At 41.2% G+C, this 14,812-nt stretch overlaps 1 protein-coding gene across 1 annotated transcript in view; it reads right to left on the bottom strand.

Annotated features, from left to right (window-relative positions):
• nr3c1 (nuclear receptor subfamily 3, group C, member 1 (glucocorticoid receptor)) overlaps positions 1-13,453 on the bottom strand; it is a 39,940-nt gene extending 26,487 nt beyond the window's left edge. The window contains exons 1-2 of the mRNA XM_058407936.1: positions 12,965-13,453; positions 8,236-9,386 (exon numbers count right to left, since the gene is read on the bottom strand). Of these exons, the coding sequence (XP_058263919.1) occupies positions 8,236-9,377 (1,142 nt within the window). The 5' untranslated portion in view covers positions 9,378-9,386; positions 12,965-13,453. The remainder of the gene's footprint in view (positions 1-8,235; positions 9,387-12,964) is intronic.
• Positions 13,454-14,812: the final 1,359 nt, after the last annotated feature.

Here is a 14,812-nt window from a genome sequence, read left to right on the forward strand (position 1 = left end):
CTGCGACACTATAATCATTTCATTTGCATTGTGTTGAATATGTTATAATAGTATAAAGCTACAACGATACTAATATGTATTAATAATATAAATGTCTATGTTTATATCAGATTATTATCTTTTTTGTTTGCAAACCTTGACAGGTTTTTTCCAAAGCCCTGCCCATCCAACAGTCACTTCTATGTTTACCAGCAAAAGCAAACCTAGGTAATGATAGATAATAATAAGCCTTTTTATTATCCTTAGATAATATCAGTCAATCGCAAACAAACACTCCACCCATCATTATACTTTGGGGGGGGGGGGGGGTCTGGGCACGACAAAAAAAAACAAACAAACAATAAAAGTATTCTCATGAAGAGTTAGTTAGAAGTTTATGATGGGAAACTTGATCCAAGCCTTGAGGAAATCTCTAATTCAGCTAGCAAGGTTTTTTTAACGCGGATTGACCGCTGCGGTTGTTCGTCATTCCCATGGTTAACCCGTGCGATGGGATATTTTCCAGCGACACTGAAGAAAGACGCTCCTAATAGTGCAACAATTAAGACGACTAGACAATTTAGGCTACACCTTGTGTGACAAACTATTATCAGCTCACAATGTAAAGACAAAAAAAATCGAATAATTTTGTGCGGCTGAAGCTGTTTCAAAAGAATGCGTTTTGTATTTCTGAGAAATTTCCAACTAAACTAAGAGATTGTGCCAGCTGAAGGATTTACACAAAGGAGATGATAGAAATAGGAGCATTGTGAGCTCATGTGGAATAAAACAAAAGAAAGAAAAGAAACGAAAAATGTTAAGCATGCTGACATGCAACATGCTGCGGCTGCATATATACTCACTGGCCTTATTAACGATATTAAAGTAAACCATTATGCAGTACAACAAGCTGACATGCTGCAGCTGCGTATTGATTTATTTGTTTCTAACTTGTGTTCTGCGTTTAAAATATATTATTATTATTATTAAATATTATGAGATTACAATGTTTTGGAAAAAACATGCATTATAGCATGCTGCTATCGACATGTTGCAGATGTTTTTAACTTGTGTTCTGCGTTTAAAATGTATTATTTTTTATTATTATTATTAAATATTATGAGCTCACAATGTGATGGAAAAAAGTGTGCATTAAAACTGCTGGCATGCGACAAGTTACAGCTGCATATTTATTTGTTTCTTGTTTCTATTTTGTGTTTTGCATTTAAAATGTATTATTATTATTATTAGCTCACTATAAGCTTGCAATGTGATGAAAGAAAAGCATGTGCATTAAAGCCTGCAGTCATGCGACATGTTGCAGCAGCAAATTTATTAATTTCTTGTTTTTAACTTATAACTTAACTTGTTTTTGGAAAAAAAACATGCATTATAGCATGCTGTCATGCGACATGTTGCATCAGTTTCTAACTTTAAAATGTATGTAAACTTTATGTATTTTTATTATAATTATTATTAAATAAATATTATGAGCTCACAATGTGTTGAAAAACAAAAAAACAAAACATGTGCATTAAAGCATGCTGTCATGCGACGTGTTTGCAGCTGCATATTTATTTGTTTCTTGTTTCTAACTTCTAACTAATTATTAAATATTATCAGCTTACAATATGTTGAAAGAAAAGCATGTGCATTAAAGCTTGCTGTCATGCGACGTGTTGCAGGTGAGTATTTATTTACCTAGGAGTTGGAGTAGGAATAGAAGGATTATGAGCTTCTAATGTTAAAAATAATAAAAAAGTAGGAAAAAGAAAAACCCGTGCAGTAAAAGTGTCTGTGATGAATAACCAGGACTCGAGTACCGAGCTACATAACGATGATTCATGCAGTCGTGGTTCATCCTGATTCTCACATGCGCATGCAGCATGTGCAGTATCACTTTGACTAGAAAACCGACAGACAGCTTACAGTCCAAAGTTCTCATTTGTGAACTGGGTGTGGGCGTGGGGTTGACCGGAGGGGAACCTGCGCAGGAAAAAAGCAAGAAAAAAAAGAAAAAAAAAGAACGAACAGCAGAAAGAAAAATAAAAACGACAAACAAAAGAAGAAGTTAGCAATGTGGACTTGAAGGAGAGGCGGTTTAGGCCAGAGTCATGCTGATGAGTCAGGATAAACTCGTGTGAGTGAGGGAGGATCGCTGGAGCTGATCTATACACGAGATTTACCTGATTCAACCTTGAGACACGCCACCTCGACTGAATAAAGAGACGAAAACGAAGCCATCACGCAAATCGCAGTCATGAGCATGTAAAACCAGTCTGGTTGTGATTGTGTGAGAGAGAAGGTGGTGTCGTCTTTGACCCCATGCCAAGCCATTAAGCTTCGGAGCGTAGCCTAGTGTGGTGTTAAATGTCACGCATGTACCGGCGAAAAACACAAAACCTGACTCCCACTCGAATCCTGCGCACCAAAAAGGCCAGATAATCAAGCCCACATGAACACTTAAGATGAGTCCACCCTTCTGTTTCACCATCTGTTACTGCTGGCCGTGAGCCGCACACATGACTGTGACTGCTTTCCTTCAAACCACCAGATCCTCTCGCTTTTACGACGCATTTACAAAGTGCTTTTATTTTAAATAAAAAAGACTCTTCTATAGCCTTCACAAAAAATAAATAAATAAAATAAAAATCATTATTCACCGTCTAATAAACCCAGGTGACCTTTAGACACGTGTGTGTGTGTCATGCAAATGTCCTGACGCCGTAAATGGGTTTTTTTTCCCCTCTTACCTCTCACCTAAAATAATCACTCCGTCTGTATTTTTCGCTAAGGAAAGTGCTAATCTGACGCACGTTTAAATATCGGGAGAATTAAGCCACGTGCTGCTGAAACACTGAAACCGTGACACAGTTTAAACTCCACATCAGAGAACAGGATAACCTCAAAAGTCATAGTAACACAATTCAACAGAACAGCAACTTCTATCTAAAACACACAGGGTTTATAAACCAGGTCTGGGTGATTTAACCATACGTCAGTGGTCCTGTGGTTAATCAAGTCACCGCAGCTTCTCCTCAGCTACTGGGCTTAGGCTCAATATTTAATAACAAACTCTTCATTTTAGACTTCATTTGGTAAATATTTAATGAACACTTCATTAAAACCTGGTTTTCACCCTTTTGTTTAAAAATCATGTGGACAAATTAGTAGCAGGAGTAGACAAAAACAAGCAGATTTCAGCTCTATTAGATTTTTTTATTTGTTTAACACAATAGACAGACAGACAGACAGACAGATAGATAGATAGATAGATAGATAGATAGACAGATAATCGGATAGATAGACAGTCAGATAGATAGATAGACAGATAGATAGATAGACAGTCGGATAGATAGACAGATAGATAGACAGATAGATAGACAGAGACAGACAGTCGGATAGATAGATAGATAAACAGATAATCAGATAGATAGACAGTCGGATAGATAGATAGATAGATAGAGATAGATAGAGAGATAGATAGAGAGATAGATAGATAGATAGACAGACAGACAGTTGGATAGATAGATAGATAGATAGATAGATAGATAGATAGATAGAGATAGATAGATAGAGATAGATAGATAGATAGATAGATAAACAGATAATCAGATAGACAGATAGATAGATAGATAGATAGACAGATAGATAGACAGATAGACAGTTGGATAGATAGATAGATAGATAGATAGATAGATAGATAGATAGATAGATAGATAGATAGATAGATAAACAGATAATCAGATAGATAGACAGTCGGATAGATAGATAGACAGATAGATAGATAGATAGATAGATAGATAGATAGATAGATAGATAGTCGGATAGAAAGATAGATAGATAGATAGATAGATAGATAGATAGATAGATAGATAGATAGTCGGATAGAAAGATAGATAGATAGATAGACAGACAGACAGTCGGATAGATAGATAGATAGATAGATAGACAGACAGACAGTCGGATAGATAGATAGATAGATAGACAGACAGACAGTCGGATAGATAGATAGACAGACAGACAGTCGGATAGATAGATAGACAGACACACAGTCGGATAGATAGATAGATAGATAGATAGATAGATAGATAGATAGATAGATAAACAGATAATCAGATAGATAGACAGTCGGATAGACAGATAGACAGATAGATAGATAGATAGATAGATAGATAGATAGATAGATAGAGACAGTTAGATAAACAGAGACAGACAACCAGATAAATTCAGACAGATAGACAGACACACAGACAGATAAATATATAGACAGACCAACAGACAGATAGATAAAGAGACAGACAGAAAGACAGATAGAGACAGACAGGCATATAGACAGACAAGCATATATGCAGACAGACAGATAGACAGACAGACATATCCCTACTCCTAGTGACTTTCACATAAACAGCTCCATGTTAGATGTAGCTATATTTAATTTTTACACACTTCATGCTGATGTAACCCGTCTCAACGTTGTAACAGCACCTCGCTCTGAATCCCACCACCTGCTGCACCACACACACCTCCGCCCAGTCCTCATCTGCTGTTCAGTAGAACCGCGTGTATTATGCGGATCAGTTAGCGTATGAGACGTCTGCGACTTTAAAATCAACAATATAAAGCGGCTTATATTCTGTATTGTTTTTTTTCCCACCTGTCTGGCATCTTGTACCATCTTGCTGTCTTTCTCCGGTGCATCTCAGTTTCGCTCGGCCGTGCAACCAAACAAATAAAGCAGCTGATGTCTTCACTTGCAAAACACGGAGAGATTTACATTAAGACCAAATGAAACAGCGTGTTGTCTGTCTGCGTGACTTCACAACTCTGCAGCTGTTCAACACAGAGCAGACACGTGGATTTATATCATTTTATTCCAATTTCAGAAGAAACTTAAGAGTCATTTGAATATCAGAATAGTCTTGATGTTGTTAATGGATAATTTAAAAAAAGTTAGCTGACTTTCCTGCAAGAATGACTTGACCACACCCCCTATCCCTGGCCCTGCCCTCTACTTTCCCCCCAGTCATCTATAGTAAGAGGGCACAATGTAAAAACCTTAAGGATCTGGAGCGAAGCCACGACTGATGACAGTATCAGGATTCGTACCAAAGATTCCGCGCATCATGACGAGTTGTAGATAAAATATTGACAAAAAAATTGAGTTGAATATGATGAAATTTGATACGGACTTGCAGCTTGTCGCCTCGCAGCCAACTTTGTGTGTGTTCTCTGACACAAACCCGTACACTCGGACATGCCGCGCATCTGTGTGTCTAGCCACGCCCCCTGCAGTATCTTGCTCACACACACTGGGTGGAGCCTACACCCCTAAAGCCACGGGTGATAGCATGGCCAATCTGCAATAATTAGGAGGTGATACAAGTAACAGTCGCTTCCTGGTTAAATGTAACGAGATTAAAACTAGGGTTAAGACTAAATAAAGATGTCAGGTATCAGAATATGCAATGCGCATATAACAGGACACCACATGATTAGAGTTTTGTTCACTTTCTGTCGGGATGCTTGGGATAAATGCTTGAATATTAATATAGTTATTGCATAGCTAGTTCACTGTATGGTCCTACATGACTGTACAGTCTTTCTGTGGTAATTTATTACATTTCTACGAAATGACTTGTCCATCCACGGACGCTGGCATCGTATTTTATTTCACTTGTACCCGAAGCTACATTCTTCTGAGCTCCCCAAGGTCTTTGCTCTGTAGGATTTTATTGTGTGCTGAAATAAAGCTGAACTCCCACGCTGCAGCGTTTTCACTCTGTGGCTAACTGGGGACTTCTGTAGCATTATCTCAGACACTTAACTGCCTCCTGGTGAGATTTATGACCTGATCTGCTTGAGGTTATATTTATTACCCTACTGGGTGCTACTTTTCTCATTGTGAGATGATAATCTAAATCGCCTGGTTGACTATACACTCTCTCTCGCTCTCTTTTGCATGGTTAGTTTTGCTGGAAGGTGAAAGTCAGCAGCTATGGATTTTCTCAATATGAACCCAAATATTACACTGGAAATATAAATAACACGCGGCTGTCGTCAGGGGTGTTGTCATCTCCTTCACCAGTATTCAGCTCCTTCACAATCCTGCGCAATCATTAGGGAAAAAACACTGACCGGTTCCTAGTCGCTTCCTTGTTGGCACCGCTACAAAATTCCTGGTGTACTACTCCCCGCTCTGGTGCTTCGGCTCACACAGGCGCTCTGGCGTTTATTTTCGGCCTGACACGGCTCTGTGATTGAAAGGGTGTGTCTCGAATGGCCTGCTGACTTGCCACAGTACAGACTCTGCTGTGTGGCTTGTGTGAGTACTATTTAGTTAATATGCAGAGTAAACAATGAACTCAGTGTTAAGTGCGTTTTTTTTGTACATAAAGGTCAGCGCATGCGTGTGTGTGTGTTATTGAAGAATCACTTTTGACTGAGAGAAATCCAGCTGTTTGCTAGCAGATGTCATGTCAGTTGCTGTCCATTTTAAAAGCACTGGCATTGATTATTACTTAGATCTGCAGGAACTGGCAACCCTTCGAACACGAGAATCCTAGCAGGCAGAGAGGAAAATCAGAACCCTGGCGTGTGATGGTGGACAGGACGGCTCCATGCTAAGAGAATAAACGATACATGCCGACGAGATAATTTCTTCATTTGCATTTTCAGTTTTTGTTCGTTTTGACCTCTGCTTTAATTTCATTGGCTGAGAAAAGACACAGATTTTTTTTTAATTTTTTTTATTTTATTTGCTGTAGCAAGGGGTCAGAAATCAACGCTATGGCATCATAAATTTTGGCACCCTGTAACAGTAGTGGGGGTTGTGACGGTTAATCTAGGATGTACTCATTCTCCCTAACGTATGAATGTTTATCATGGGGTGGAAAAAATTCTAAAATATTATTATTTAATCCAGAAAGAATGCGAAAAAGCTAAAGCAAAAAAAAGAAAAGAAAAGAGGTTTTTCTACTGTGGTTCAAATGATTCTGAAATCCCTTTTGCAGTTTCGGTTGCAGTGACCCGTGTACTTTCACCTAGTATCTCTGATCCGATCAGCCATCTGATTCAAGAAGAATCTTCTCGAAAGTATTCATACCGAAGGGAAAGCTGATGAGTCTGTACCGAATGCTGCCAGTAAGATCGTTAGCTTTAATAATGACAAAGCCTGGCAGTAATTAGAATGCACATTGATTTATATACATCCACGGTTAAGCAGCTGGGGTTTTTTTTTTTTCCCCCTGGTGTGTATGCCAGTGCATTAGGCATAGAGGAAAGAGGAAAACCATGCAGCATTGGTGCAACCTTATGATTGGTATTTCCCATTTAAACAAAAATAAATAAATAAACAAGTTAGCGTGAGAAGAAAGAAAGAAAGGAAAAAAAAAAAAAAAGAACTGCCGTGTGAAGAGCACAGGTCTTTATCTATTACACCAAAACCTCTATTACAGCCGTGCGAAAACAAGTGTGGGAGGCAGAAAGCCGATAAAAAGCTGATGTAGGTGAAGAAAGCTGGCAGAGAGTTTGCATCAGAACCCACTTTGTCTGAAGTTTGACCTCTTTATTTCCTGACTGCACATTGAGAGGAAATGCACTGTGCTGTGTTTTTTTGTTTTCATCACAGAAACCAGTGTACATAACTGGATCGGGCCTGTTTTTGTTTGCGTGCCGTCCCAGTGGGTGTAAACTGATTGGAACTCGGCTGGAGTAAACGAGTGTGGAGACGACGTGAGCGGCGCATTTTCTGCTTCTGACTGTCCAAACCCTTTCATTTCTGCAAGCTGCGTTTGCAAGCTTGAGGTAAACAGTGACGGCAAGCCAGTGATGTGGCATCCAGCCATGTACTGGTGAAACGTGACTTTCACATACGGCACGTATCGAATTCTCTGAGCTCTAGCTATATCAGAAACGTCCAGGGACATCCAGTCAATGCAAATCAACTTATATTTGACTCGGGGTTACGATTAGTCAGTGATAAAGAAGATAAAGTGGGCTTAGATGAGAAACGTTACGAAGGAGACGCCACACAAGTCTGCGAGTTAAATAATAAATCAAAATCAGACATGATCCGCTGCTGTGTTGTAAAGTTGTAAAGGAACATTTCTCTGAACTTTGCGTGTTACGAACCTTGCTCTATTTAAAAACATAAAACATCCAGATGAACTTTTTCGATCTACCGTCATAATGAAAGCAGCATAACATCACTGCACACACACACACCCACAAGAGATAAGACAGATGTGTTCTTACCTGGCATAGTTGGTGTTGAAGCTCTGTGTGGTGGTGAAGCTGTTGTTCGCTCTCTGCTGCATGGCGCTTGCGTTTCCGAATCCCCGGCTCCACTCGTTGCTTGCAGGCTGTGGCGTGTAGACGTTAAAAACAGGTTTCTGATCTTTCTGCTGGCTGCCGCTGGAGACGGGGCTTCCGAAGTGGTAGCTCTGACCGCTTGATGTGCTGACGCCACAGATGGAGATGGCATTTCTTACCGGGTTCGAGAGATCTGAGGTCACCTGACAGAAGCTCCTCCCGCCGGTGTTCTCCTGCTTGATCACACCCGGGGTGCACAGCTGGATCATGGTGTCCTTCTCCTGCTTGATCACCAGGACCGGGCTAACTGTGGATATGCTGGAAGGAGTCGAGCTGGCTGTACCGTTGACGGTACTGACGGTGGTGTTGGTGGTGGTGGTAGTGGTGGGGCTCAACGAGTCTGCAACTCTCGAGTCTTTGTCTGAAACGATGACTCCGAGTAGCGAGTCGTCCGCCAATGGGGGGAACTCGTCATCTCCCACGTAAAAATCTGTGGGCGACTCGGGCAAGCCGAACTCCTGCAGGAGGTCCATGGTGTTCTCGCTGAAGAGCTTCGGGTTACTGGCGTCAGCGTCTTTCCCGAAAGGATCGTGCTCTAGATCCGCTTCGCCTTTCCCCATGGGTGAGAAGTCGTCATTTTTCAGGGGGAAGAGGGTAGGATCCCCTCCCCCGATTAAAGAGTCCACAGTCGGCAAGGAGCTGTTGAGATCAGCGATGCTGGCCTCCAAACGGGAGAAATTATCCCCCAAGCTGTAGAGCCCCAGGGAGGACTGTTGCTGGAAGGACTGAGACCTCAAGTCCTTTCCAACCATTTTCAGGTCTGGGTCCTCCACATAGAGCTCCAGGGGTGATGGTAAAGTGATAGTGATGTCCTCTGGAGGGGGCGTGTTGCTCACCCCATTGGGGAGATCCCCAGTCACTGGCTGCAACAGGGGGCTGACAGGAGGCACTACAGTTGTTGGGGCAAATGACATGGTGCTGCGTGCTCCGTTATGCAAAACTCCCTCAGCTGGGCTCTCGCTGAAATGCAGCGAAATTAAATGCTCATCTCTCTTCGTGCCGTTCTTCACACTTCCCGGCTCCATCTTTCACTGCTGTGATGAGACGCAAACAAACAGCTTTAAAACTCAAATAAGGTGCTTTTAAACAACTTAACATGACATATAATTACAATTATAATCACATAATGTCATTTTTAAAAATAATTCTATTAATAATTTTTTGCTCATACTCCTGAACTGGCTTTAACTCCAGAACATTGGCAAAAAAATGATTACGCAATAAACATTAAACATACTGCTTAAAATGTTCGACAGAAGCTACTTACCTCTGCTCTAGCAAAAAAACAACCTTTATATAAATAAATCAATCCATTTGTAAAAAGTATTCCTTAAAAAAAAAACATGCATCAAAAATATTGGCACCCCCAATAATCTTTTTATCAATGCAAATTGCTTTTCTTCTAAATAATTAAAGATCCTGAAACACAATCACAACCAACATTTCTTATACTAACTTTAAGAAAGTTTTAAAAGTTTGTCCTGAATATTTAGCCGGATAAAAGGGCAGGAACAGAGGGCAGATACTGCAAAAGACAATCATAAATTCAGAATGCAAGCCTGTTCTAGACACCACAATAAGAGACTCTGTGCTGTTCCTCTCTTCAGGGGAGGATATATACCAATAATTGCAACATAGAGGATGCCGTTCATTTTTGAGCTGACTGTGTGCTTTTGCATGTTCTCGTAATGACGAAGAAACAAAATGTAGGTTAAGAGTGCACAAATCTTGCACATGCATGACCCACAAACAAACAAATACGCAATATCTTCGTATTGAATATTTTGTCTGACTAACTGCTGACCTGCTTAAGCACTCGTGCACTGTGAAAAGTGAAATAACTCCACACATTATTAACACTGAATGTGACAATCAGGTCTATGTTACTACTAAGGACAGAATTAATATTGACATCACGTTGTGATTCCATGGGACAGAGTGTAATTAGGTTTCTTTTACGTTTCTTAAGTATACTGCTACAAACAGATCGCGTTTGGAGAACTTCCCCGATATACAGCTCTCGAGATTTCCCACACCCCTGATATGCAAACTATCATGTCAGTAGCTTCTTGAAGTACCTAAATATTGACTTTAATGAGGGTGATACACTATATTGCCAAAAGTATTCGCTCACCTGCCTTGACTCGCATATGAACTTAAGTGACATCCCATTCCTAATCCATAGGGTTCAATATGACGTCGGTCCACCCTTTGCAGCTATAACAGCTTCAACTCTTCTGGGAAGGCTGTCCACAAGGTTTAGGAGTGTGTTTATGGGAATTTTTGACCATTCTTCCAGAAGTGCATTTGTGAGGTCACACACTGATGTTGGACGAGAAGGCCTGGCTCTCAGTCTCCGCTCTAATTCATCCCAAAGGTGTTCTATCGGGTTGAGGTCAGGACTCTGTGCAGGCCAGTCAAGTTCATCCACACCAGACTCTGTCATCCATGTCTTTATGGACCTTGCTTTGTGCACTGGTGCACAGTCATGTTGGAAGAGGAAGGGGCCAGCTCCAAACTGTTCCCACAAAGTTGGGAGCATGGAATTGTCCAAAATGTCTTGGTATGCTGAAGCATTCAGAGTTCCTTTTACTGGAACTAAGGGGCCAAGCCCAGCTCCTGAAAAACAACCCCACACCATAATCCCCCCTCCACCAAACTTTACACTTGGCACAATGCAGTCAGACAAGTACCGTTCTCCTGGCAACCGCCAAACCCAGACTCGTCCATCAGATTGCCAGATGGAGAAGCGCGATTCGTCACTCCAGAGAACGCGTCTCCACTGCTCTAGAGTCCAGTGGCGGCGTGCTTTACACCACTGCATCCGACGCTTTGCATTGCACTTGGTGATGTATGGCTTGGATGCAGCTGCTCGGCCATGGAAACCCATTCCATGAAGCTCTCTGAGCACTGTTCTTGAGCTAATCTGAAGGCCGCATGAAGTTTGGAGGTCTGTAGCGATTGACTCTGCAGAAAGTTGGCGACCTCTTCGCACTATGCGCCTCAGCATCCGCTGACCCCGCTCCGTCAGTTTACGTGGCCTACCACTTCGTGGCTGAGTTGCTGTCGTTCCCAAACACTTCCACGTTCTTATAATACAGCTGACAGTTGACTGTGGAATATTTAGGAGCGAGGAAATTTCACGACTGGATTTGTTGCACAGGTGGCATCCTATCACAGTTCCACGCTGGAATTCACTGAGCTCCTGACAGCGACCCATTCTTTCACAAATGTTTGTAAAAACAGTCTGCATGCCTAGGTGCTTGATTTTATACACCTGTGGCCATGGAAGTGATTGGAACACCTGATTCTGATTATTTGGATGGGTGAGCGAATACTTTTGGCAATATAGTGTATCTTAGATGATGAGATGCGATGTGTTTTTGGAGTTGCGTTATTGTTTGAGACTCATAACAGAAAGAGACACAGTGCGATCACCAGGATGCATCCGACATGACTTTAAGGCAAACAAAATAGCGTTACTGGCTCTTCCTCATAGATAAGTCATGGTGGTGTATAAAGAAGGAGGCTTCAATCGATATAGCGATATTCCAGTACTGAGCAGCCGGAAAAGGGCGGGGCATATACGAACTAGAGAGCATGCATATACATAAACACCGAGAAGCCGAAGTTGGTAAAACACTTAATAAACTCCGCCCTCATCTCACTAACTGAAAGGCAACAGAGCTGCTGCTGTCAAGCAAAGGGGGCGGGGCATATATCAACTAGAGAGCATGTAATTGGATAAACACAAGACTAGTGCAGGATGAGTCATCCTCAAAATAATAATAATAATAATAATAATAATAAAAAGCTTTCCAAAAAGTGACAGATGAGAAACAAGAACATCTCCGAACCTATTTTTTCCTTCGAGATATTTTGTGACGTTGTACACCTCCGTCCTGTGTGTGTGTTCTCTCCCCGTTCTTCAGGGGGTTCCTCTGGTTTCCTCTAAGTTGATCGGCACATCTAAATTACTTGCAGTGTGTGTGATTGTGTGGTGTTCACTGCCTTGTATAATTTCATCCGAATGCTGATTACTGCATCTCCTTCACCATGGAAAGATTCACCTGTGTTCACCTGCCAGAACACACCTGACTGATCAATAACAAAGCCTTCATGGAAATAAAACTAACCCATGCAGTGGCCCGGAACCCTGTAAACAAGAAAAGCTGTAAACAAACTAGTATAGAAGTAGGTGCGTAGGATTGTTTTTGGCGCACTATTTAGTACACTACCACGCGGTTTGGGACACAGCCACAGGTTACGGTCAGCTAAAGCAAGCTATCACGGTAACTAATCCCATAAGAAAGAGGCCTACTAGAGTCGTGGCTCGTTCACACACACGTATAGAAAAAATGTTGCAGGTGTAAGCATGATAGTGATAGTAAATACAATCCTCCAGGCTGGAGTATATTTAATTTAGAAGGTCAAAAGCCCAGCAATGTCACCGTGTCATAGGCAACGCAATGCAGCGTAGCTAGCCAAAAGCTAACCTGGCTAAAGTAGCACCGATTTATTTCGGGGAAAATGAACCAGAAACGCGGCTACGGCGTTTTGTTTTCGAAGGCTGTTTAAAAAATCAGTACAAAGCTGTTAAAATAATACATACCATCCGATGTTTAAGTTCCCGGTTTGTTTCGATGTATCATCTGACATGGTTTTGTTTTTGTATTTTGTTTTTTCCTCCCCCTGCTGCTAGCCGTTAGCAACACCGAGCACTTCTCCTGCAAGCCAAGTCCTTTCAACAGTCTCACAACTTCAAGACAGCGCAGGGAGAAAAACCAACAATCGGTGCAGTCAAAATGTAAATCCTGTTAAAAGTAGAAAGCGAAGATCGGTCGGAAAAATCAAACTCCTCGATTCCCGTGTCCACTTGGAATTTCTTGTTACCCAGCTGCGAACAGGCGCTAACTTTGCCATAAAAACATTCAAAATGGAGATTTTTACAGTTAGAGCTGCGTGTTTACAACACACACTGCGACCTAATGGTTATAACGCGTCATAACAACTGCACACGTTTCATGACAACGGCGCGGGCAGAAAGTTTTGACTGTTAACGACAGGTCATGTGGCGTTGGCGAGAGCGAAAGAGAGTCTCAAATACACCAGGAAGCGAGAGGCAGAATAAACCTGATCAACAATGATAAACACTTGGAATGGGGTTGCCAGATCGGTGTGATGTAATCCCTAAACAAGAAAACTCCTCCCTGAATGCTGTTAAAAAATACCCTATAGCAGGGGTGTCCAATCTTATCCGCAAAGGGCCGGTGTGGGTGCAGGCTTTCATTCCAACCAAGCAGAAGCTACACCTGATTCCAACTGGCTAATCAACTGATCTTGGATTTCAGTGGACTCAGGTGTGGCTTCTGCTTGGTTGGAGTGAAAACCAGCACCCACACCAGCCCTTTGCGGATAAGATTGGACACCCCTGCTCTTAGAGTCTAGTTTATTATATTATACATATATATTGCCAAAAGTTATGGACCTTGCGTCAGGAAGGGGTCATCCCCAAACTGTTCCCACAAAGTTGGGAGCATGAAATTGGTCCAAAATGTCTTGGTATGAAGCTGAAGCATTAAGAGTTCCTTTCACTGGAACTAAGGGGGCGAGCCCAACCCCTGAAAAACAACACCTGACTTCAATGACTTGGAGGGGTGTCCCAAAACTTTTGGCAATAGTGTGTTTGTGTGTGTGTGTGTGTGTGTATATATATATATATATATATATATGACCATCACATCCTTGTGTGGTTCTTCCTCAAAAGGGTTAAGTTAAGCCCACAGCTGTGGAGATAATGTTTGTGTTACTGTAGCATTACCGTTTCAGTAAAAATCCTAAACCGGTTCCAGCGTGACAATGCTCCTGTGCACAAAGTTCATAACCGCTACAACACAAGTAATAACGGGTACTAACTTGTTTTGCAGGCATTGCACAACTCGAAATGTAATTATAAGAGACATAAGAGCGTTATTCTTTAATAAATAATAATAATAAAGAGAATTCTTGGCAGTTGCTGTGTTCTAAACACTTCAGTTATAGCAAAATAATTTCTAACTTCTGGGTGTAAATGTAACTCTGCTGTATGTCCTAAGTATTGTATTCATTGCTTATCGTCTATTATAGTCTAATAGTCTTTCTTTTTGTTCCAATAAGCTAATGCACACATGTTCATATACGGTATATACTAGTACTATTCTCAAATCTTTTCCTTTTTTTGCCCCTTGTTGCTTAAATTCTATTACTGTGCTTCAGCTAAGCATTTCATTGTACAAACTGTCACAGACATCTGTACGTATGAGAAATAAACTTGAAACTTGTATATGATCTGATAATTTAATGCTCAGGGAATGTGTTTACATGTGCATCCCAAAGAATAGAAGTTGAATATGAAAACAACAACAAACAAACAAGCGAACCAACAAAACCACAGTTACTTCACCTACATCAGATATTAAAC

The sequence above is a fragment of the Hemibagrus wyckioides genome, linkage group LG14 (assembly GCF_019097595.1).
Source record: "Hemibagrus wyckioides isolate EC202008001 linkage group LG14, SWU_Hwy_1.0, whole genome shotgun sequence".
Lineage (NCBI taxonomy): Eukaryota > Metazoa > Chordata > Actinopteri > Siluriformes > Bagridae > Hemibagrus > Hemibagrus wyckioides.